This window comes from Micropterus dolomieu, linkage group LG12 (assembly GCF_021292245.1).
Source record: "Micropterus dolomieu isolate WLL.071019.BEF.003 ecotype Adirondacks linkage group LG12, ASM2129224v1, whole genome shotgun sequence".
Taxonomy (NCBI): Eukaryota; Metazoa; Chordata; class Actinopteri; order Centrarchiformes; family Centrarchidae; genus Micropterus; species Micropterus dolomieu.
In genome coordinates this window covers 25,281,153-25,306,441 of record NC_060161.1, presented here as the reverse complement: position 1 = coordinate 25,306,441, position 25,289 = coordinate 25,281,153, and the positions used below count along the sequence as shown (strand labels likewise).

At 40.5% G+C, this 25,289-nt stretch overlaps 3 protein-coding genes across 12 annotated transcripts in view; 2 read left to right on the top strand and 1 right to left on the bottom strand.

Annotated features, from left to right (window-relative positions):
- Nucleotides 1–5,914, top strand: part of emc4 (ER membrane protein complex subunit 4) — an 8,194-nt gene extending 2,280 nt beyond the window's left edge. For both annotated transcript variants that reach the window (XM_046065874.1, XM_046065875.1), the window contains exons 2-6: nt 1,052–1,195; nt 1,716–1,830; nt 2,949–3,102; nt 3,298–3,458; nt 5,135–5,914. In XM_046065874.1, the coding sequence (XP_045921830.1) occupies nt 1,095–1,195; nt 1,716–1,830; nt 2,949–3,102; nt 3,298–3,458; nt 5,135–5,170 (567 nt within the window). In that variant the 5' untranslated portion in view covers nt 1,052–1,094 and the 3' untranslated portion in view covers nt 5,171–5,914. The remainder of the gene's footprint in view (nt 1–1,051; nt 1,196–1,715; nt 1,831–2,948; nt 3,103–3,297; nt 3,459–5,134) is intronic.
- A 2,503-nt stretch (nt 5,915–8,417) lies between these two features.
- Nucleotides 8,418–21,306, top strand: lpcat4 (lysophosphatidylcholine acyltransferase 4). 4 transcript variants are annotated; one of them, XM_046064584.1, is made up of 14 exons: nt 8,418–8,559; nt 8,961–9,061; nt 9,841–10,204; nt 11,701–11,813; nt 13,330–13,390; nt 13,671–13,729; nt 15,253–15,287; nt 16,768–16,822; nt 17,105–17,187; nt 18,501–18,626; nt 18,717–18,873; nt 19,414–19,506; nt 19,648–19,783; nt 20,591–21,306. In XM_046064584.1, the coding sequence occupies exons 2-14, from the start codon at nt 8,972–8,974 to the stop codon at nt 20,746–20,748; spliced, it is 1,530 nt and encodes a 509-aa protein (XP_045920540.1). In that variant the 5' UTR covers nt 8,418–8,559; nt 8,961–8,971; the 3' UTR covers nt 20,749–21,306. The 4 variants fall into 4 exon arrangements, with proteins under 4 accessions (XP_045920540.1, XP_045920539.1, XP_045920538.1 ...); XM_046064583.1 differs by having other exon boundaries at nt 8,424–8,595; XM_046064582.1 differs by having other exon boundaries at nt 8,424–8,599.
- LOC123980285 overlaps nt 21,208–25,289 on the bottom strand; it is a 28,936-nt gene continuing 24,854 nt past the window's right edge. For all 6 annotated transcript variants that reach the window (XM_046064575.1, XM_046064578.1, XM_046064579.1 and 3 more), the window contains exon 7: nt 21,208–24,228. In XM_046064575.1, coding sequence (XP_045920531.1) covers nt 21,379–24,228 — 2,850 coding nt within the window. In that variant the 3' untranslated portion in view covers nt 21,208–21,378. The remainder of the gene's footprint in view (nt 24,229–25,289) is intronic.

The following is a 25,289-nucleotide window of genomic DNA, read 5'->3' as shown; positions in this document are numbered from 1 at the left end:
ATTATGACCAAAAAGTTCTATTTCGGTCTCATCTGACCACATGACTTTCTCCCATGACTCCTCTGGATCATCCAAATGGTCATTGGCAAACTGAAGACAGGCCTTGACATGTGCTGGTTTAAGCAGGGGAACCTTCCGTGCCATGCGTGATTTCAAACCATGACGTCTTAGTGTATTACCAACAGTAACCTTGGAAACGGTGGTCCCAGCTCTTTTCAGGTCATTGACCAGCTCCTCCCGTGTAGTTCTGGGCTGATTTCTCACCTTTCTTAGGATCATTGAGACCCCACGAGGTGAGATCTTGCATGGAGCCCCAGTCCGAGGGAGATTGACAGTCATATTTAGCTTCTTCCATTTTCTAATGATTGCTCCAACAGTGGACCTTTTTTCACCAAGCTGCTTGGCAATTTCCCCGTAGCCCTTTCCAGCCTTGTGGAGGTGTACAATTTTGTCTCTAGTGTCTTTGGACAGCTCTTTGTTCTTGGCCATGTTAGTAGTTGGATTCTTACTGATTGTATGGGGTGGACAGGTGTCTTTATACAGCTAACGACCTCAAACAGGTGCATCTAATTTAGGATAATAAATGGAGTGGAGGAGGACATTTTGAAGGCAGACTAACAGGTCTTTGAGAGTCAGAATTCTAGCTGATAGACAGGTGTTCAAATACTTATTTGCAGCTGTATCATACAAATAAATAGTTAAAAAATCATATATTGTGATTTCTGGATTCTTTTTTTAGATTATGTCTCTCACAGTGGACATGCACCTACGATGACAATTTCAGACCCCTCCATGATTTCTAAGTGGGAGAACTTGCAAAATAGCAGGGTGTTCAAATACTTATTTTCCTCACTGTATGTCCCCACCACCTTTCAACACAAACTGACAACCAAGCACTCAGGTTTTGGTCCTGTTGTACTTTGATGGTTTGTTGGTTGTTTACACCCAGAACCCTCTACGTGGATGCTGGTAGAGAGCTGAACAAAAAGCAAAGACTCATCGCATGTCTGTTTCTTTTGTTGTTGTTGTTGTTTTTTTTTTATCTCTGTAGGTACTTTTCTGTGTCTTGAGGTCCAGCAGAGCAGCAAGTAGCCATGACGTCTCCAGCGGGACAAGGAGGAGCTCTGTCGACGAGAGGAGGCAGCGGGGCCAGGAGGATGAAGTGGGCTCTGGAGCTGAGCTTGGGCAACACCAGGTAATTCCAAGTAAAAATTCAGATAGTTACACAAACCCTCACATAATAGTACCCAATTTGTCAACCTGGAAATCTACAAAACCACTTAGAGCTGTAGGAAACTCGTGCCCTCCCTGTTGCCTGGCGGCCTAAGGGCATACGTCCAATCATAACGTCCTCATGTTGATAAAGGTGACCCACAGCTGGATACTTCAAACTTATGGCTGCACGATATGGTAAAAAAATCATCATCATATTGCGATTATTTTGACACTTGCAGCCCTAATATGAAGCTGAACAACAGCAAGTTCAGACAGAGTTTTATGGTTCGAGCCTCTTCACCACTTCAAAGTGCACCAACGTGTGACTTAAATTGCTTTTCATGACTTTGACTCTGATCATTAACTAACTGGCGGTGACAACAGCTCTCAGTCACAGCAAAGCTCTTCTCTGTAATTTTAAATGACAGAGCAAAATGAAAGAGTCACAGTTGGTCATGCGGAATAAAAGCTGATATTTTTGTGTTTTCTTTGTGCTGCAGGAGTCGCGGTGACCGGCAGGGCGGTCAGGGAGACGTCGTTTACCCCATCGGGTACTCTGAGAAGCCCGTTCCCGACACCAGCATCCAGGAGACAGACAAGAACCTGGTGGAGAAGGTAAGCAGGGAGGCCCTCCTTTTTCAGTGGACCACCATGGGACCTGATTTCAGCAAGAAAATGTACAGTAGGCAAGAGACAACTAATTTTTTGATCCCATTTGATTTGTGCCCTGAATGTAACTGACGATGTTTGTCAATTTAAAATATACATTTGAAATATAAGACTGTGAAAACACATAATTATAAAGACCACAAACCCAAAGGTCAAGGATGTGACGTCATAACTTTTAACATTACTGAAGCTATCGTCAAACAACATGTGTAGATGATGTGATGAAAGGGCCGAGAGTCGTTTGATTAAACACATCATGCGTGGAATATATAAGTTACTTCGCTAGTTGCAAGCAAGCAATAAATATTAGTTAGCATTAACGCGTTAACATGTTGGTGATGTATATTGTGCGAGACGAGAGATGCAAATGTAATGGAACTAAATGTTACTTTGCTGTTTTAGCTGCAACTTTATTGACGGACAAACTTATATTTTAAACTTACAAACAAAGTGTGTAATTCAGGACGTAATTCAAACCGGATCAAAAAATGTGTTGTCTCTCGCCTACCGTACATAGTTTTCCGAAATAAGGTCTCATGGGGCGGAAGCAAGGGACTTAAGCTCTACATTGAGCTTGTTAAAAATATATCTGTCACCGGTGAGGGTTAGTGGTTATTCAGGGTTTCTTATGTTTCATGAACACATCCTACTAATTTACTATATTTAGGTTAACTTCCCCACAAACAAAACATTAGTTCAGTTCTTTCAAACATTTCATTGTTAGTTTTCATAGAAAATACCACAAATGTTTACACAATTACAGTTATTACATGATGTAGGTAGTTAGGTTTGTCACATTATAAGAAGTTATAGAATGAAGTTGAGTTTTGTAACTCCCTTCTGCTACATAGCAGACAATATACATTAATACAGAATCAATTATGAAAAATGGTAAACAGAAATAAATACCAGGAATTACGACCATTTCTGGTGTTTTTACTGTGATCCTCCCAAAACAAGTGGTTTACAATAATCACCCATACAGGAGTGAAACACGTTGGAGCAGAAATAAAGACAATAATGAAGTATATGCACCTCTGTCTCTTTCCTCCTTTGTCGTTCAGCGCTGCTGGGACGTGGCTCTCGGGCCCCTAAAACAGATCCCCATGAACCTGTTCATCATGTACATGTCAGGCAACACCATCTCCATCTTCCCCATCATGATGGTCTGCATGATGGCCTGGAGGCCCATACAGGCGCTCATGTCCATGTCTGCCAGTGAGTACGCAGCATCTTAAACTGCATGTTATGGACGGGGCAGGACACCTACTCCTGTTAAAACTGTGTGGAAATCCTTATTTCTTTTCCTTGTCTGGATCGGAGACCGTTCTCAAATCAGCTCACATCAAGCTAACGTCTTTGTCAAGGTTTTCTGGGCTTTTTCATTCATTCCTTTGTCATCTTGTTTCTCAGCCTTCAAGCTGTTGGAGAGCTCCAGTCAGCAGTGGCTTCAGGGCCTCGTCTACCTGGTCGGTAACCTCCTGGGCTCGGCGTTAGCCATCTACAAGTGTCAGTCGATGGGGCTGCTCCCAACACACTCGTCCGATTGGCTGGCTTTCATAGAACCGCCTCAGGTAAACGTAGAAGATTGTAGTTTTTACTGAACGGCACTAAATAGAAAGTTACATCTATAACGTGAGACAGGCGCATCAGAGGGCGACAAGCTGGTCAATAAATTTGCAAAGAAACACCTGCACACTGTCTAACTTGCAAAAATACATTTATAAGCTGGCAAAGTATCGGTAATAGACCTTTGTCAGGCAAATGGTGTCACATACGGAGAAGCCATCTTCCATATGAAAGGCAACATTACAAAACATTAATTCACATTTCCATTAGTATAGATAGGGCTTAAATACAACACTCTATAATAGCATGAATATATTATCCCAGTGATGTAGATTTCGGTATAATGAATGCAAGCCAAAAAATAAAAACAAAATCCATTCATAAATAGATGTTCTCAAATCTTGCTGGTACCTTAAACATCAATGACTAATAGTGGAAGTTTCGTAATAAACTCACAAGATTCAATCATTTCATATTTCATTCATTTATGTGTTAAATAACAATAGAATTTATAGAAAAATTCAACACCATAAATATTACCCACAAACCACCGAATTATTATACAAGTACAAAAAACCTTCAGGGCCTATGAGAAAGTGCGTTGGCGGTGTCCTTTGCTACCAGTTAATCTTTTATTTTTGAGTATTACAGACTTTTTCTGTGCGTCTCATTTTACTGCTGGTTTTGGTGCTGACAAAGTCTCATGTGGTGTTCACTCACTTTTAAGCCAGTAGATGGCAGAACACACCTATTTTATCATTAAAATTGTAATTTTCAAAGTCAAGGCAAACTGGTTTATTTTTAACAGTGTTAAATCTAAAGAAGCACTTTAACAGTGGTGTTCTTATACTTGATGTGTGTGGTAACTGATTTATAGCAAAGTACATGTCAGATTACCTTGTAACATAGATGAGGGAGAGCAAATGTTAGATTTTTTACCATTCTTTAAAAGTCGTGACAGATATACAGAAGCTGAGCACAATTGTAATCAGACTCCACATGCATGTAGTACAGCTGTACTTTTGAACGTTTTGGTGGCATGTCGGCACGCTGGACTGCCAACTCTGTCAAACACACTGTGCTCGACTTCACCACAGACTGGTTGCAGCAGCTACAATCCATACAATCACACATTGCAATGAATTGAAAAACACTTGCAGTGATTCGCTGCAAGTAAAACCAAACAAATAGTAATTTTATTTCTGGTTACAAAAAGGATTGAAGGCAGGAATCGTTTGAGTGGAAAAAGGTTCGATTCTACTTGCTACTGAGCTATTTATACCTTTTTAGGGTACCGATAGCCAGCCCTAGTGACACTGTTTCAAAACATATCTTTGGCATTTCTATTCTTTAATTTCTAGTCATATATAGGCGGACATATAAGCCAACACAGATCTATCTGGTCACAGCCGGGCTCAAAGAGAAGAGGAAAAACACTCGACTTTTAGCTAAAGATTTATTTAACAAAATGGAAATTAACCAATCGAGATATAAAAGTATGTAAATCAGTAACAACAGTAGTGTGCTGGGTGTGAGCATGTGTGTTCAGTGAAGTGTAGAGAACAAAGAAAATAAACACAAAGAACCTAGAAAGTAGTTCTTTCCAGTTTAAAACCGAAAGCCTGTTTCACCAAACACAGACCTAATTTACCCCTTTTTTGTTTTTGTTTCTTCTCAACAGAGGATGGAGATCATGGGTGGAGGGATGGTGTTGTGAAGAGGAGGTGCACATACCAGATTGAAATATTTACAGAGGTTACATACTGTACATTCTCCACCTGTCTACGCAGCCTGGCTACCTGTTAAAAGCTGTCTAGCTCTTGTCCACGACACATTCAACCTCTACAACGGCAGGTACAACAGGCACGACGTTTCTTAAATCAGCAGCGGGGTGTGCGGACGGGCCTCGTCCGGCACACACCCAAACACACATTTTGTTTGCCTTCTTTGACAGAAACATTAATGTTGCTTTACTTCAGCCTGCTGCTCTGCTTCATGATTCTTTTGATAAAGATTTAATAGCCAGCAGATCATCATGTTGACTACTGTTGAACCACTGTATTTTTCTTTTTAACACAACAAGGTTATTTAAGAGGTTATTTTACAGAATACAGAATTATAGCAAGCTTTGGGAGGAGGAGACGTTATTAAAAGAGAACTTTATATATCTAAAACTCAAAAAATACAGGTATCGGTCAGTAAAGGGTTTGTCAGGGAAGGAGTCTTATTAGATTGTATTACAGTAGAATTTTCTTCTTTTTTCCATTATTTCATTAGTTTTTTTTGTCAACATGATTTCAGCACGCTAGCCAGCAACTTTTACTAACCTGTCTAATTTATAGGTCTGTTTAATTTATATTAGATTTGCTCTATAAAAATGTTGTAAATGAAATAAATTCTTATTGGCTGAATTTAAAGTGTTTTCAACTGTGTCAATAAACGTGTTGGATGGAAAAAAAGATTTAATCTTGCTCTGGGAATCTTGAATTCTGATTGCTTCCCCGACTTGCAACGGCAAAGCGGATAGCACTGTCCACAACAGACTCTTAAAACATCCTCAGCCTCCTCAGAAGACAAGGCGGCTCTGGCCCTTCCTGTAGAGGGCTTGAGTGTTCTCGGCCCAGTCCAGTTTATTGTCATTGTGCACTCCCAGGTATTTGTAATGCTTCTGAAGCTGGCAGGACACTGTGTGGTGGTTGAAGTCTGTGGTGTAGATGGTGAAGAGAAAGAGAGACGGGACAGTCCCCTGCGGGGCCCTGGTGTTACTGATCACGCTGTCTGACACAGAGTGTTGCAGACGCACGTGCTGTGGTCTTCCAGTCAGGAAGTAGTCAACAACCAGGACACGAGTGGGGCATCCACCTGCATCGCTGTCAACTTCTCACCCAGCAGGGCCGGCCGGATGGTGTTCAAAGCACTGGAGAAGTCAAAAAACATGACCCTCACCGGCTTGTCCAGGTGGGCGTAGATGTGGTTGAGCAGAAAGATGATGGCGTCCTGACTGGGAGTTGAGGATCCTAGGGAGGAACTATGATGTGCAATGTAGGTACAGTGCAGTTTATTAGAAATAAGCTCAAGCCATTTTCTAATTTAATTTTTAGAGATTCCCCACAGGCCATTTAAAATCATGCAGTGGGCTGCAGTTGGCCCACGGGCCGTAGTTTGGACACACCTGGTATAGAGTCAATCATGAAAAAACATGAATTTGTTTACTTAAGATAATAAGATATTTCAGTCACAACCACGAGAAAACCAGGTTTGATATCTCAAGCTAACAATGATAAACAATTCAAGTATGATTATGCAACATTACGAAATGAGACATTAGAACTTCACAAATCTAGCTATAGGCCTACTGTTTCTAGCAAATCTTACATCTCTGGTTACATTTATTCATTTAGCTGACGCTTTTATCCAAAGCGACTTATAATTGCTATTTATGTCAGAGGTTGCACACCTCTGGAGCAACTAGGGGCTAAGTGTCTTGCTCAGGGACACATTGGTGAGTCACAGTGGGGAGTTGAACCCAGGTCATGGGTCTTATCCACTGTTCCATCACCACCCACCCGGGTGTTTATTGCAAATAAATATACAAATAAACAATAGCCTGTGTATAGGAGTTTTACATCAGTGTGAGGATGTACCTTTTTTATTTTTTATTATTATTATTTTACTGGCATAGCAAAAGTAGACTACCTGCTCATTGTCCTTATTTGAATTTTAGTGTAACTCTAAAGTTACTGAAGGGGCACTAAGGTGTTTCTTGAGAAAATAAGATACTTCGGGTAGTACATGACCTGGAGATCATAAAAAAATAAATTATGAGCAACCACAGCTACTTTGTTACAATATTGTTACTTAATTACTGCTAACTAAAAGTGTGACAACTTGGCAACCTATGAGTTGAAGGCCTATACATTATGTAAAACGTTCTGTTTAGTTTAACCAGAAATAAAATTTCTGTTAATTGTGTTATTTAATGTTATCCTTGACAGGATGGGTGTGTTTTTATTCCACAGAAGGAGTTTGTGTTAGTATCACCAGCAACACCCTGGAGGGAGAACAAAAGCAGGTTAGGTGGGGCAAAAACTTTAGAGGCAGAAAGCTTTTGTTATGGATGAATAGGTGTAAGAGGAGGGCATTAACAGTTTAATAGGCAAACAAGTAATTTTAATTTGGACAGAAATTGTTTTCTTTTTTTCTGTTTCTTTTTCTCTTAAATCCACACAAGTTACCATAATATTTAATATCCACCTGCTTTCAGTGATGTAGCCTATGTAGATGTCAAATATGCAGAAAAAACCTACAGAAAACGTTTGACGCCCACTTTAACTGCTCTTGTTAAAGTTAATGTCAGTTGAGGACGGTTTACAGGGCTCAACTTTAAGAGAAGCAAACTCATGAGATTACGTTTTGGGGGGTTTTCTCTTGCATTTATTTACCCATTGTGCCTACACCAGAAGTGATTGGGATTGAGTGCAATACTGTGATATTTCTTGACAAATGTTTGTATTATATAAAATATATTTTTATTCATGTTGTAGCCTAAGTGCCTGTGCAAAAAATAGCTTCAGGAGGATTTAAATGTAGGCTATACAAAGGAAAACAAGCCAATAAGTCAACACAATGAAAATAAAAATTATAATTATGAGAATAAAGTCAACATGATGAGAATTGAGTTGAAGTACCATTTTGAGAATAAAGTTGAAATTATGAGAATAAAGTTGAAATGGTAGGCTACTTCAACTTTGCTATCATCATTTGGACATTTCAACTTTATTGTCAAAATGCAGAAAAAACTCTTCATCCTCAAACTCTCTTCTTCTTTCTTTCTGAGTTAGCTAACAGCTGGTAGGCATATAATTCAGATATTTCTTAGAATTTTAACTCAGATTTCAGAATTACTAGGGGTATTTTTATTTGTATGATTCAACATGACATCGATTTTTTCGTTTTCTATTCCTAGCAGTAGCGGGCTTCCATACATCTCCCCCAAAAAAGTCTAGGGACACACCGTAGTTCAGTTTCAGGGACCGGTTCGACTCGCCTGACCCAACCCTGAGCCGTGGTGGTAGGCCTGGCTGTCAGACAGAAGGGGCGGGACAGGTGAGGAGAAAGCATAGAAGAAAGAAAGAGAGAGTGGTAGGTGGGTTGGATTTCTTTAGCGTGTGTTTCGCCATGTGTTGGTTGGAGACCAGAGAAGTTTGTTTTTAGCCAGGTTGTTGTTGTTGTTGTGTTGTTGTTGTGTGTTGTCGTCGTCGTCTCTTGTGTGTTTGTCCCCAGCCGTTGGTTTTATCTTTTAGCGAACGGTCTATTTTTAATCGGACTGCGCAAAACACTTGTAACGTTTGTTCGACAAATTGGGAATCCGTCAACACAAAAACAAGCCTAACGTTATTTTACCAACATTTTGTTTGACTTGTTTTTCTTTTCTTCAACCGATAAGGGAGTGGATATAAAACATTTTTTATTCAAGTTTGTTATTTATTTTTTGTTTAACTGTCAAGTTTGCCTCGCCATGGAGAGCTACGACGGTTACTCAGCAACGCACGAGCATCCAGATCCCTTCATTCATGACCTGAAGCTGACCAGGGCGCAGAGGATCAAGGTAATGTCCAAATTTAAAGTCTGAACATTTGATTTCAGGGCTGCAGTGGAGCGGAGAGGAAAAGACGCTGTACTTTTTGATAGCTAGATAAGAAGGGCTTCACTCAGCTCTCACAAAATCGGCTACCTGAGGAAACTCAAGTAGTAATTTGACCTCAATCCCAACTTGTAAACGCAACTTACTGTGATTTCAAAGAGTCCGTGAGATAATGATGCTATATTTATAAAATTACCTTTTATGGTCTTTTTTAAAACATGCCTCATTTCTGTTTCCCAACTTCTTTGCTCATAAGAGAACAAAGTCACAGCTCTCTTTTGAGTGTTGTGCTTAAGCAAAACAGACGAGTCATAAATGTTTTTTGCATAGAAAAAGCATGACTGATTACATACCACAGAGTTGCATAACTCCTATGACAAACGTGCAAGCTGGGCTGGACAACATGGCCTTAAATTGGTTTCATGATGCTCATAAGAAAATGATATACTGATAGAAAGCAAAATATGGCAAATGAATCTATCTAAAAAAGTGATTGTCAATGCAGTAAATGGTGTGCTGCTATACACCAGACAAAAGACTATTAAATAATTTATTTTGATCATGATACATTGTGACAGTACAAATTACTTTGTGTTTAAGTAATGTGTTAAATCAATAAAAAGTGATTGTGTCAGAGTTTTAACATCAGCCATGTTTGTAATTTTACAAGATGTAGACCTAAATTATGTTTTAAATGTACCTTCTTTTTCTTCTAATATATATATATATATATATATATATAGGGCATCATCCTGGGCAGCATCCTCTTCCCTCTACGCGTGATCCTGGCGGCTCTTTGCTTCCTCATCATGTGGCCTCTTGCCCGGCTACGATTGGCCGGCCTGCCTGAGGAGGAACGCTCTCGGCCCGTCAAGGGCTGGCGGCTCTGGCTCCTCCACCCGATGCTGTTGTGGCTGAGCCGAGCTGCCTTCTTCTTTTTGGGCTTCCTGTGGGTGAAGGTCAAAGGTCGCAGGGCAGACCTGAAGGAGGCGCCGGTGCTGGTGGTGGCACCTCACAGCAGCTTTCTGGACATGATGGTTCTGTGTCAAACCCAGCTGGCAACGGTGGTGTCGCGGTCAGAGAACACCAGCCTGCCAGTCATAGGAGGTGAGGGGCTGTGAATGAGTTAGTCTTACATGTTGGTTGTTCCTTCTAAAACTGCAGTTGGATCATCTAACCAGTGCTGACATGATTAGTTGATTGATAAATAAATCAATGAGAGAGAGAGAGAAATTGAAATTGAAAGTCGCTTTGGATAAAAGCGTCAGCTAAAAGTCAATAAATGTAAAAATTATTATTAATAATAATTGTATTGTTGGTAGCACAAAACATCATCTTGGACTCCGGGATAATGGTGATGGACATTTTTCGTAAGTGGACCAAATAAGTAATCAAGAAAGTAACTGGCAGGTAAGTGATCATTAAAATATAATTAGTCGCAGCCCCAGACACTTGTTAGCTGCTGTAGTTCATTAATGCAGTCACTTGGTACCAGGTAGCTCTGTCATGGAGGCGGAGAGAGGGGTGGGGAAGCCGTGTTTACCTGCTTGGAAAAAGTGCTAGTGCCCCTGTTGGTCAAAACTTAGCCTCTTTAGACTTTGAACTCATCGTGTGGACAACCTCTCCTTTTGTTCGTTAAAAAATAAATAAATTATGTTGCCTCTGACCCTGCACTGCACACTGTTCACCTTGTTCACCTGCTTTTTTCTTACCTGCTGTTGTAAGACACTCCTGTCTTGTCTTTTGGTTTGGGTGTGAAGTTCATTGTTTATTTGAAATGTGTTGAAAGTGGCCACACTCTGTGCTGTGTTAGATGCAAGATGTGTTTGACTGTCCCATAGCAGAAAAACGCACATAGATCGTGGGTTAAGTTTTTCTCAATTGGTAATTTTCCATACTTTGTTTTTTTTTTTTTTTTAATGGTGATTTTAGAAATTCATGTCAACATAAAGGCTTCAAAAGCTGTAGAGTTTCATCTTTACCTATTCCCCCTTCTCCTTGTATCTGCATACTTTCCTCGTAGGAGACAGTGAAAATGTGAAGGACAACAGAAGAAACAGAGCAATGGAAAATATCTTTGCCGAGACGTAATAGAAGGCACGCAGAGGAAAGTGTAAAACTTTCACTTTGGCGAGCAATAGGAGGTATTGAATGGAGAGCATCCTGCCAAAAACGTAGTACTGCCAGCTTGTATCCAGCAGGATGAAGTCACTTGTCATGTTTGTAACTATGCCTGGATGACATTATGTTCTTACCAAATTTTGGTTTTAATCTCCGCTGGAAATTTTTCTTCTATGTTTCTTGCACACTAACTTGCAGGGCACAGTGCGTTTTACAGTGCTCGAAGATGGGAAATCTCAACCCGGGTCGCCCACCTGTTTGGCAAACAACCAGGGTTAACATCTTGAATACAGGGGTCAAGAGCAAAATAAAGTATGTGAGGAAGTCCAAAGATAAACAAGTGACTCACTCCTTGGCTTCTATTCTGCTCTGCCTGCTTTGGCACTTCCTGTCTTGAAGTTTTGGCCGTCTGCTCTGGACTCCTCCCTTGGTTCTGGTCTTGCCTGACTGTGTGTGTGTGTATGTGTGTGTGTGTGTTTCAGCTCTGCTGGAGTTCAACCAGTCTGTGCTGGTGAGCAGGAAGGATCCACAGTCGAGGAAAAAGGCAGTCGCGCAGGTCAAAGAGAGGCTGACCTCCAATGGCTACTGGCCTCAGGTAAAATTTGTTATGATCGACAACCGAACGCTATTAAGAGTGTTGACAAAAGATTATCTGGTGCACCTTGTTTATTTAAGTGAAAAGGCAGATAAGCACTTATTTACTTCATCTTGCAACAAATAGGGTGATGCTGTAGTCACTTAAACAACAATAACAAGACAAACCAGAAACCGTTCAACAAAGAATAACTAACAAATGACTTGTCAGGCAAATTGCCTGGATTAGCGTTATAGATCTCTGCTTCGGCACCTGAAAACAGATGATCAAGATTAGATGAAGTCTTTGGGATGGGAAATGGCACAAAGTTAACCTCAGGTCAGTCCTTTAGTGGGAATAAACAGAAGATGCTGAGCGTTTTAATCAAATTAAAACCAGTCCATCTGTACAGAACCACAAGCTTGGCCTTAAGATACATTGTCAGTGGAGATGCAACAATAATTTGATTAGTTGTCAATATTAAATGAATTATCAGCTATATTGATAATGAATTAATCTGTTTGACTAATTTATTAAAGGGGGAAAAAGTAAAAATTCTCTGATTTCAGCTTCTTAAATGTGAATATTTTCTGGTTTCTTTAGTCCTCTATGACAGTAAACTGAATATCCTTTGGGTTGTCGACGAGATATCTGAGGAAGTCATTTTGAGCTTTGGGAAACACTGACATTTTTAACATTTTCTGACATTTTATAGACCAAACAACTAATCGTGAAAATAATCGACAATGAAAATAATTTAGTCGCAGCCCTAGTTATCAGTATAGTAGTTGTTTCTTTGATGCAGGTTTTAATGTTGTGTTGAAAGCCTGTAAATTCACCTGCTGGAAGTGCACAGAGCTGCAGTCACACCTTAATCCTAGCTCACACTACACAATTTTTTGCCTGATTTGCCGCTGGGCAAGCTCGGCGACTGTCAGGCTGTGATTGGGGGTAAATCAGTCGTTATGTGTGAACTACTCAACGACGCATCGAAACGGCTCCCCGACACATTTCTGACACATCGCCGACGACTGCCAGATATCTAGCATGCAAATATTTGGAGGAGTCGGCCGACTCGAGATCCACATCCAGCCAATGAGAGCAGGCAGCTACTTTTTCTCTGCAAAACACATTTTACTGACCTGCAGCTTTCTCTGTAGCTCAGTCAATCCCTGCTACCTGCGTGTGCTAATCCATTCTTTCACCCATATTCTTTGTCTTTATAATTGTTATCTTTATAATAACAAACAGCTGTTGTCTTTAGGTTCGTGTCATTTCCCGTTTCACATTTTCCGTGTTTTCTTGACAAAATGTGGTTTGGAGACCAGCGTCGGGTGACTTAGCTGCTGTCAGCTCGTGTAGTGTGTGACCCCCTGTCACCGATCAGTCACGTAGTGTGAACGCCAAAACGACTTCAAGACTCCTGTCACAAGTTGTGTAGTGTGAACGACACGGCCATCGGCTGATGCTGAAAATCGTTTAGTCGGCACAAGCCTTGAATTAACTCAATGAATTACATTTCTTATTTCTTGGCTAGATGCTGATGTTTCCTGAGGGAACCACGACCAATGGGAGCGCTCTCATCAAATTCAAACCTGGTGAGTATTGGTTCTCGGCACAAACCGTAATATAAGCTAGTTCTAACATTGTTAAGAAAGGTATTATATATTCATAACACTTATTATTATTATTATTATTATTTTTAAAGGTGGCCGCTGTTTGTGCAAATCATTACATTGGAATGAGAGGCATGCATGGTGTGAGAGGGCGTAGCAGCTGATTGTTTTGTTTCTGAATGATCAACTACTGTCTTTAATAAAATGACTCAATCCAGTCTCTCCACTCTTGTCTCATTTTTTCCCATCTCACTGTGACCAGGTGCCTTCCTTGCCGGAGTCCCAGTCCAACCTGTTCTGTTGCGTTACCCAAATAAGCTGGTGAGTGTAGTCATCGGCTTCGACAGGTCGGCCTGCTATTTCGTAACAACATCTAGTAACTGATAAACATGACGTATTTGATACTTGCAGTTGTCATGTTTCCTGTTCAAGAGTAAGACTGGGTAACTTTACTTTTAAAATGTGTTTTCTTTTATCCAGGGAGACTGAGGAGTGAATACACTTAAATTTAAAGTGGGGCCATGATTTTAAGGTCTCGGAGTAAGAACACTCCAGAAAGGTCCCCTCAAAGTTGGTTTTGCGGTTGTAAACAAACAAAAGACTTTTATTTAACATTAGAGAAAATCTTTACAAAAAAACTAAAAAGATGTGCTCTCCCTTTTTTTTTTTTTTTTTTTTTTTTTGTCTTCAATTCACCCCGCCAAACGGATGACCTTTCTTTTGATATGTGATTGAAAACCAGATAAAATAAAAAGAGCATGTTCACCCTGTTTTAAAGATGGCCTGCTTGGCTTCAAATCTACACATTTAAGAAAGAAATCATGTTTATACTGTCTCCTGTTTTCCTACGTGAAGCCATAAAGAACAGATTATTTGGTTAAATTGTAAAGGATATGCTAAATAAGCAAATTTCCAACAGATCGCGATGTGTGAACATGTCCAGTAGTTATCTTCTCTCAGCCTCACCATAAACAGAGAGAAGGGAATCTGCCAAATTGTCAAACAAGCTAATGGTTTGCAGAGTTTTAATATTAAAACATGTAACTGCTGTTAGAAGACAAAAAACAGTTTCCAAGGTATTTTAGAAAGGCCTTACAAAATACCAGAGTAAACAAACTTTTGACAAACCTTTTGCTTATGTTTCAGTATAAAACAATGTATGAAACAACTAAAGAATTTTAAATTGTGGCTAAAAGTCAAATTGATTTTGTAAAGCCCTTTTTAGAAGCAATAGTTGCTGACCACAGTGCTTTACAGAGAAATTTAAAATATAATTAAATAATTAAAACAAAAATAACTTGCAGACAAAATCTTAAACTATTTTATCGTTATCTTAATAATTAATACGACTCGATTATTAAGAGAGGAAATCACTTCCCAAACAAGTCTGCTTGGTTAAGGTACAGACATTAAAAAGCCTGAATTATAGTGGCTAGATGATTTTAAAAACAAGAACAGAAGTTGAGCAACATGCATTTGTAGCATGACTTGGCACATACAGGGGATGATTTGTTTCGTTACTGCGGTTTGTTTTGATATGCGGTTTTTACTTATTTGTATCTGCCATGTCTTTTTGACACTTCCCTGTCCATAGGTCAGTGTGCACACTGCACTATCCTTTTATCAGATTGTAGTTACGTTTATAAACATAATGTAATATTTGTCCAGGCTGGTATGTTTGCATACTAGTTCCTGTGAGGGTGTGTAGTAGGGGAAAGGGACTAGAATTAAACATGCTTTATTTAAAAAAAAACAACCTCCACCCAGTCTGTTACTATGGATAGATTATTTTGTTGTTGTATTCAGTCCATGTTTTAATTAGTCTTTTTATGACTTTTTCTCAGGATACTACTCGCTGGACATACAAAGGAACAAGCTGGTGAGTTCCTCCAATCTAACTGTCTGGTTAATGTGTGTGTTTTATATAGGTGGGAAGGTGGGACAGTCATTTTAACAACTTCCAGGACTTTGGATTCTGCTCAGTAACTTGATTTTTAAAAAAAAAAGAAGAAGATTTTAAGAAATATGCTCCATTCCTAGTGGATATAACAGGTTGTTGAATATACACATTTAAATTTTCTGCTATTAGGATGTTTTCTCTAGGAGGCTAAATGAGACGCACCCCTCTGTATAACTCAATACGATTTAACAAGACCACAAACTGCATCCTCCAAAAGGACCCATTTCTAAAGCAGATAAACTTGTAAGTGAGCGTAAATTCACAACTGCATGCATTACGGAAGCTTAGCGCCTGTTGGTTGATATGACAATATGTGTGTATGTGTTGTATGAATTTCTCTGCAGTTGGAGAAATATTGTCAAACCATTTATATAGTAGCTGTAATTTTTAACTATCTCTTGAGTATATTAGACAACCATTGTAGGCAAGTGCAAGTCTTTTGGATAAGTGGTGAAACATCTTCTAGTATCTTCAACCAAGTCCAGTTGCCATTGATTTTAACCTTCCTTGGATAACTATGACCTGGATGACTGAGAGCCTTCACAGACATGTCTTTATATCTATCTTTCTATCTTTCTGTTATCTCTCCATCTATACTGTGTGTATATTTCAAATAACATACCATAATAGAAAATTGTATCTACGTTTTATTCAGTCCTTGCCAAGTTTTATTTTCTTTTTATTGCATATCGCTGTAGCTGGCGTTCATCATGACAACCTGCAAAAAGTCAAATTTGATCCAAAGTAAAATCTACAAACAACTAATCAAGAGTAATTAAATACATTTAACTGGCTGCTGATTTAAATAATGTACAACTTTTTAAAGTGAATGAACATTTTCTTTGGACGGGGCCCTCGCTTCCTGCATAAATCGTTTTGGGGGATTATCATTTAAAATGTTGGGAACATGTGACTTTTTTTTTTTTTTTTTTTCAGGTGTAGGGCTGTGAAATCACTATTTCTTTCAAGTTTAAAGGCAGATTTTTTGCTCCTGAGTAAAAGTTGAAAGAAACTAGATGGTTAATTGTGGTTTTAAACTTTTCTTTTTGGTCAGAAAAAACACCAAACAGTGGATCACTTAATAAGTCCGAGGTAGAACATTCAAAACTATTTATAAAATCTTTTTTCAACAAATACACCAAGAGTAAAGTTAGTGAAAGGCTTTTTCAGTCCCTTTTCCTCAACAAGATAAATATCTTAATAGAAAAATTAAGTGCTAATTCATTTTGTGATTCAAATTAATTAAAAAAATGTTGAACATTTGTTATATTGTTGGAAATGACATAGCGATAATGATCATTTATTGTTTTATTTCCCCGCCCCACTCAGGCGTAGCAGTTACGCACAGCAACAGTGATTTTTGTACATGAAATATAAGATTGGCTTTTTGTCTGTTTAGGCTTGAGGCACTGTGGTACACGACTTCACAGTTCTACACCAACATGACTATTGAGGTAAGACAAGTTTATCATTCTCCTGCAACACACCCCTGACCACGCTGATCACCTGTGGTGGGTGGGGTCAGAGGTGTAACAGACATACAGGAGTGATCAGTTCTCTTTAGCTTGGTGTGAGCCTGCTTTTTAAAATTTTGATTTGAATGTGTGAATATTAAAATATTTTATAACCGCTGTGTGTTTTTCTGTTGTCTTTGGGATGTGAAACCTGTCCCACCTTTACCTGCTACTGTGACTTTAAATGAAATAAAATGATGTCTGTCCTCTATGGTGGTCCAGTTCCTGCCAGTCTACAGTCCTTCTCAGGAGGAGAAGGACGACCCCGACCTTTACGCAGACAATGTTCAGAAACTCATGGCCAAGTAAGTAGAAGAACATGAATTTGTTTTAGGATTTATGTCACAATGTCGGGTACAATGGGCTGAAAGGGGGAGGGGTTACACCTGCACACTGACTTCATCCCTTAAAAGTGACACTGTTTTGATCCTACTTGGATCATCTTCAAGTCAGAGTGGCAACAATTTATTTATTTTTTGTCATTATTTTCTGACAGCTTAGCACCTGCTGCCTTAAACTATGTCAGATACATTCAGTAATAATTTAAGATGAGCCGTTATTGGTCCCCACCCCACAGGGGGAATTCTGGTGTTGCAGCAGAACAACGACCGAAATAAGGATAGAGAAGTAGAAAAAAGTAAAACTTGAATAATTAGAAGTGGAAATAATATAAGAATGGAAATTCTATAGAAACCATACAGGAGCAATTGTATTGTTAAATGTTGTGATATAGTATAACGTAATATTATAGTACAGCAATGTAGCATAGAATGTAAAATACAATAAAAGATGATATTTAATGTTTCGCTGCACAAATGAATGATGATAAGAATATAATTTATAAACAGCTTGCTAGTGCTGTGGATCAGTGCTGCTCTTTAATCTGTTAAATCACTGGCTGCTGGGATGCCAGGCTGGTCAGGGAGGGCTCCAATAAATGGGCCCAATAATCTCTCAATCTGAAAGAAAACAAACACACATTGGCTGTTGAGGAGTTTGCAGATGTTGTAGTTTTCCACAGCTGCCAATAGATGTTCACAAAGAGCCATATTTATTTCATGGATACTTCTTTGGCAGACAGGAGGCCATGCTGTGTGTGTCTCTCTATGTTTTAACATCCACTGATTAACTGCTGTGCTGTTTTTGGTATTTATCGTAGAGACCACAGTTTATTTTGGGCACTTCAGTCACATGCATGACATATTTTCTTTTGTCCTAATCAGCTTTTTTTGTGTGTTTGGATTCATTTCACACTGACAAATTATAACAGCCCCAGTCCCACATTGCAAGCTCGTGATTTGGACAAAGTTTTGGAGTTGTGTCATCCCTCGATCTCCTGTCACCCAGAATCCACTCTCTATTTTTTTTTTTTGATGAAAAATGACAGCCTTGTTGTCTTGAATCACATTAATTTCATTCAAAACAAATCAAAATGGACATTTGAGGACGTCTGTTTTAGGTTTTAGTCCACAGCTGATGTGAAATTGCACTGATTTGGCCGCAGGAATTGAACTAAAGCTCTCAAACTTTAGCTCATGGAGTTAACACAAGACCTTTTAATAAATAATAGCCTGTATACCTGATGTCTCTTATAATGAACCTCTCTGCTGTGCTTCAGGGCCCTCAGAGTACCAGCTACAGATTATGTGATGGAGGGCCGAGTTCCTGTCAACAAAGTGGGTGGTCTCTCGCTCCCACTGGTGTCGCCTGCCAGGGAAACACTCTCGCTGTTACGCAGAAACGGGTAAGAGAACATCTGTGTTCGGCTCCTGGCCTTCTTTTCTCTTCTTTCTTTTCCTCCTCTTCTCACCATCTTCCTCGTTCTCTCTTTCAGTCTGGGAGCGCGTGACGTGGAAGCAGCACTGGAGAGAATGATTGACAGGTGTCAGTCAGGAGCTCAGGGGTCAAAGGCCAGTGCAGAGGAGCTCGCCTCTATTCTCCGACTCACGGATAAACAGACAGCCGTCACTATCTGTGGCCTCTTCTCCAGGGTAGGGACTGTGTGTGTGTGTGTGTGTGTGTGTGTGTGTGTTTGTACTAAGATTATCTACTTGAGCTTGATGCATCTTCCAGGACTATCTTAGTTTTTGTAGATAACTAACAACTGCAGTGGGGTGCTACATGTCCTCTGGAGTTTTATGGTCATTTGTTTATCTTGTGTGTTGTCATCTCTTCACTTGACATTTATTTGTGATGTATATTTTCTGCTACCATTAACTCCAGAAGATGTTGATGAAAAAGCCTCTGAACATCTTAGTGCCCCAAGCTGTGTATTATCCAAAAATTGTTCTGCTTATTCACGAAGCGTTGTATCGCCAGTGAATACTCGCATGTTCTGTGATTTGTTGTACAGTTTGCAAGACCTACAAAGTGTAATATAATACCATTTTATAATGTAAAAGTGTGTTGTTTTTTTAGTAATTAGCAAATCGGTTTGATTTCAGTTTCTTCACTGGACACCAAAAAAAACAAACCCACAAAAATAAAAATATATTAAGTGTGTGTAGAAACATGTGTTTTGTTTTTTTCAGGATGAGACTGTGGACCTCAGGCAGATCTATGTGAGTGTTGCTGCTGTATTGGGATTTGTCAGCTTCAAGTCTCTGCTGCACACTGCTTTTGCTGTAAGTCCTGTTTTATTTGTTTTCAGTCTTTTTCAGACTCCACCTTAAGGTCGCCTTCGCAGTGAACGTCTTCACAATGTGAGGATCTATCGTCTCACTCTTACTTGCTGTTGTCTTACAAAGTTTATTTTTCTTTTCTAGCTGTTTGACGGAGAGGGCAGAGGCAGTCTGAGTGCGGAGGAGCTGTCCGGCCTCATGGGGGCGCTGCTGGGCGTTCCTCAGCACCACACTGCTGAGCTTTACGCTCTGGCCGGAAATCAAGAACAGCTTACTGAGGGTGAGCGTCTCTAAGTAATTAGTTTAGCAGCATAACTAACTGTTTTAATATTAGTGGGGTAACAGGCAACTTAAAAGTCTCTTGTTTAGTTATTTTGTGTGTTTGGGCACAAAATGAGCGTGTGAGCGTATTGTTTGTGCGGACTGTAAGGAAAATAAAAGTCACCTTTGCACCAAGTATCCGCTGTGTTGTACTGGACAGATGATGCACTTTTTTTATTTTTAGGTAACTGAATTGTAAAATCTGTTATGAAATGTCATATTTAAACAAAATTGCCTTGCCATGTTTTATTTAAAGCTTACTTTATAATATAATAGTCAAAACTAGGAACCCATTGATGGATCTGAAATACGCATACACATTTCTGTCCGTTCAGTAATTTATCACTATGTTTGTACCTTTTAAACATTTAGAGAAACAAACATAAAAGAGATTTACAGAACAGTTTTCACAAATGGTACATGTTTACAAGTACAATCTGTGAATCTCAGAAAAAGTTGGGCTTTTTCTGCAAAATACCTTATTTGTTTTACCTGTTTCTTTTGATCACTTATTGGCGGTTTAGTGGTCAGTTTTATTTTGATGGTCGAGTGCTGGTATTGTCCCTTCCTGCTGTGAGATGTGATTACTTCGTGTCAAATACAAAAGCCTCCTGAGTTGCATCTCGCACGCTGGTGTGAAAGGTTTAGACAAAGGTTAATATTAAGAGAAGGCTGAAGACAGACTTGAGGTGATTATGACACGTCACTGGGTGATTTCGTGTCAGAGCACAGTAATATCCTCTTTACATCTGCTTTGTTTCCACAGAAAATCTGCTGCAAGTGCTGACAAGCCACCCGACCTATCAGAAAGCACTGAGCAAGTACATCCCGTCCGTCCCGCTGGCCAATGGGAAGGCTGTGAACAAAAACGGAAACGTGCACAACAGCAACGGACACCTCCACTACAAGGAAAAGTTTGAGTGAGGATTTGTTTTTTACAGGATGTTCAGTCAAGTTTGTGATACTGATCATGCTTGAGTGCGGCAACTGGACAAAGTGAACCAGAATAATCGTTGGCAGAGGATTGTATTTTTTTTAAGAGGTGTGTGTGTGTGTGTTTAGTATGTATTTCTGTAACATTTTACTACAGTCAGCCATGCTAACATTAGAAAACCAAAGAATGACTTAAATTATGACTCCATTGGCTCTCTGAGGTGTGTGTGTGTGTGTTGTGAATTTGAGGACTTGTGTTCTTGTTTACTAGTGTACCTTTTTTAATTACCTTTAAGAAATGTTGTTCACGTAAATGTCATTTGATGTCTTAAAATGTCTTATTTATACAATTCCCATTCCCTCATATGTATTTTGAAGGTTATGTTGTTGTTGTTGTTGTTGTTTTTTTAACAGGACAGTAGTATGTGCAAAAATAAACAAAACACACTGTAAAGCAAAACGTTTTATTTTATGTAAAATAATCATTTTTACATGTTTTGTGAATATTGTTTCTATTTAACATTAATTAAAGTGAATTATTTAAAGGAGGTTTTGCTGTCTGTGTGTTGTTTCCCCTCACTTTCACATCTCAGACATTTAATTAAAGCGCAAAATGCACATTCATTTATTAATTATCCATCTTCTTTCCACTTCTTGGTGTTTTCCTTTTCTTATCTCTGTATCTAGCTGTCGTTGGGGTCTGTTTGTATTGCCCAAGATGAATTCTTGATACTTTGTGGGTACCTTTTCACAACGCAGTCTCTTAGAAGGAAAACGTGGGATGAGAGTTCCCTTAAGACTCGTTCTGGTTTCTATCGCACTGCTACGTCCAGCTGATGCATCTGAAATCTCTTCCTCCTTGGCTTTTCTGTTACTGCTTGCTGAGGGTGCGCCAGATGTTTCTGCCTCATCTTGGCCTTTCCTGTTCACTGTCAGCTTTTGCTGTTCATCTCTCTCTGCTCTGCACCAACACCTTCCTCTTTTCACCGGACTTGAGCTTATCATTTCCGTTTCAGTCCTCACTTTGTCTGATGTTCGCACCGTCTTATTCACCCTTTCCTCTCTCTCTTCAGAAGCTGTGCGTTCATGCCAGTGTCTTTTCATCGGACTCAACATGAGGCTTGGGCCTTCTGCCTCTTCATTTATTCTTTCATCCTCACCTTTCACGTCTGCTGTCTGGTCTGGACAGGGTTTGGTGTTGGATAGCTGCTGTGTTGCTTCCTCCTCTTGAACCCCTCTCCTATTTACTGTCCTTTTTGAGGCATTTAGTTTTTGAGTTTGTGACCTTAAGTTGTAAAAGCCCCAAGTTTTGGGTCCCGTGATGTTCCCATGTTGATCTGTCTCTCCTCTTTTTACACCTCTGTCAGCTCCATCTCCACTTAATGCAACCGTTTCGCTTTGTTGCCGGGCCTCTTGACACCGAGCCGGGGTTAGATGTGGGTTGTTCTCACAGGTTGTCACACAAGGGGACTCATTTCTCTTGTCCAGTGGACCTTCCCCTGGTGACTCCTTTATTGAGTCTTTTATTGAATGAGTTCCAGTCTGAACTCTTGGGCTCTGCAGACTGCAGTTTCCAGAAACCTGTTCCTCATTGGTCTTGCGTCCCGTTGAATCAGCGTCCTTGGCCCTCTCCCCACTCTCCTCTGCGTCTCTCCTGCTCCTGCTTCTTTTCATTGGACTTGAAATCAGTGGAGTCTGTGGATCAGTTTCCTCCTCCTTCACATTTCCCTTTAGTTTGTCGTCTTCCTGCATTCCTCTCTCTGGTGAGGACCTTATCTCGCTTCTCTCCGTCTGTGAGTGTTTGACTTTCTTTATGCTTCCAGCTGCAGGAAGAGTCGGCTGCACTTTTTCCTCAATCGTCATGCTCCTTGTTCTTCTTACAGACATTTGAATGCCTTCCTCTCTTCTTTCTATCCCCTCGCCCAACTGTTTCTCCTCTTGTGCCGTTAGAGCATTTTCTGCCCCCATTTCAGTGCTCTCTCTGGGGTTATTGGCCTCACACTGTTTACCTCCCTCCACATTGAGTTTCTGCAACTCCGCTACGAGCTTCTGATGTTCCTTCTCTCCTGTCTCTGAAAATTGCTTTGCTGTATTTGCTGTTTTTGTTGCCTGGCTCCGCTCTTCAAAATGACTCTCCTCTCTTTTATGTAATCGCCTTCCTCCTGAGGGCCGTCTCTCCTCTTTTTCATTAATTACCCTCTCGTCCCTCTCTGGGGTGATTTTTACTGTTTTCTTAATGCTCTTTTCAGATGGTTTCCTCTCCTCTGCTGTCTCTATAGTAAGTTCACCACTCAGTCTTGTTTTCTCTCTTTCATTTAGATCTGACAGCCTCGGCCTGCGTCTAGTGTTTGTTGTTCCCTTGAGCTTGGCTTCATTTTCTTCATCGTCCTTCCTTTCAGAAGTCTTTTTAGTCATCTCTTCTTTTCTTGCTGTTGGCTCTTGTGTCACTGTTGTTCCAACACCTTTTCCCAGATTTTTGTCACATTTTCTCTCCGTTTCACCCGGTTTTCTTGCGCTGAGTTCAGAGTAAACACCAGAAACTTGCTGTCCTTTTGTTGCCTCTATTGTCTGTTTTTCAGGAACAGCATCTGATGAATTGCCATCAACTAGGGGATCACAGGACTCTGCAGGGGAAACTGAATGAGCTGGCATAAGAATTGTGTAGTCCTCAGGACAAGAGGACTTTGGGCTACATTGTTCCTCAGGTTCCCTTATCTGAGCTGGTGGGGGGGGCAGTGGGCGAGGAAGTGTTTTCCAAGCTAGGACACTCAGAGCTGGAGGGCTGGCTGACTGTGGTGGGCTTATGTTCAACAAATCAGCTCTGAAACTGGGCACAGGATCCTTGACGACAATGGTATGAGGGTCCTGGATTGACCCAGAAATACTGGAGGTTGAGGGGGACTCGGAGGCAGGAGGATTCCCGGGTATAGGTCCTCCCTGAAGATTTTGGGACGCCTGAGCTGACTGCGTGTCTGCAAGGTTCGAGAGGGACACTGAGGCTGCAGCTTCCTCTACCAATTCACCGTTGCCTCTAGTTTCCAAATCAGAAGTAAGACTGGTGTCTCTGGAGATTTTGGCAAGCAACTGCTGAGATAATTTAAAACTATAATCCATGAAAAGGGAGCCCTCGTAATAAAGAGTGGATGTGGCGTTAACAGGGTTACAGTAATTTGTTGTGGGGTCAGGTGGTAGTGGTTTTTCTGTAAGGAGTGAAGGGAGGAGGGCAGAACAGGGAGTCCGAACTTTGGATCCTATATTCCTCGTACTCAGAGGTGCGTTTTGTCCATTGATGTCTGGATTTGTGTCGGACTGTGAGCCCGTGGGATCCAGAATGCGTGATTGAGCTCTTGGAGCTGGTGCAGTTTCCTCGACATGCAAAGCAGCTGGAGATGCCTCTTTGGTTACAGGACTTACGCTGTTGGAGTCGGCAGCTGGTGGATGTAAATGCTGCTGCAGGATCACCTCCAAAGCCTGTTGACCAAGAGAAAAACAAAGAATGACTTAATTAGCCTTTTTAACTTTTAATTGAAACTTTTTTTCTGTAGCATGTATACACACAGTTGACAGTTTATTAGGTAGGCCTACACCTAGCTAAAACTAATACTGTCTAATACAGTAATAATAATAATAATAATAAATTTTATTTATAATGCACTTTACATTTCAGGGAAATCTCAAAGTGCTACAGCAACAAGGGGTTAAAAACAGTTCCAGAAAATAACAATCGCAATAAAACACCGTAACAAAAGATTTAAAACCATGACTGTTAAAAGGCCTTTTGAAATAGAAAAGTCTTTAGGCCCTTCTTAAAAACCTCCAGAGTTTGTGGGGCCCTTAGGGGCTCTGGGAGGGCATTCCAGAGCCGGGGGGCGACTGCCTGGAAGGCCCTGTCTCCCATGGTGGAGAGTTTAGTCCTTGGTTGGTGCAGGCAGTGGGTAGAGGTGGAGGAGCGGAGGTTTCTTAAGGTGGTGAGTGGGGTGAGGAGTTCACTGAGATAGGCAGGGGCAGTTCCATGTATGCACTGGTGGGTAAGGAGACAGATTTTATATTGAATTCTGTATTGAATGGGCAGCCAGTGTAGGGATTTCAGGACTGGTGTGATATGGTCATATTTGCGCCTCCTCGTCAGGACCCGGGCAGCGCAGTTCTGAATATGCTGGAGCTTTTGCAGTCTCCTGCCAGGGATCCCGACGAGGAGGGCATTACAGTAGTCCAACCTGGAGGAGATAAAGGCATGGATCAACTTCTCAGCATCTAGTTGTGAGAGGGAGGGGCGGAGTTTGGCGATGTTTTTGAGGTGGAGGAAGGAGACCTTACAGAGGTGACGGATGTGAGTGTCGAATGTGAGATTTGAGTCAAGTCTGACTCCAAGGTTTGTAACAGAGGTAGACAGGGGAATGTGATGACCAAAAATGGATATACTGCTGAGGGAGGAGGACTGGGTTTGATGTGGGGTACCGATCAGGATGGCTTCGGTTTTGCTGCTATTTAGTTGAAGAAAGTTGTCAGCCATCCATGCCCTTATCTCCTCC

Bases quoted from the DNA above. Each gene is read 5' to 3' on its own strand.
- lpcat4 (XM_046064584.1), top strand. From the start codon at position 8,972: ATGGAGAGCTACGACGGTTACTCAGCAACGCACGAGCATCCAGATCCC. The intron at 16,823-17,104 runs GTAAGACAAGTT...ATGGTGGTCCAG, and splicing joins ACACCAACATGACTATTGAG to TTCCTGCCAGTCTACAGTCC. The intron at 18,627-18,716 runs GTAAGAGAACAT...TCTCTCTTTCAG, and splicing joins TCGCTGTTACGCAGAAACGG to TCTGGGAGCGCGTGACGTGG.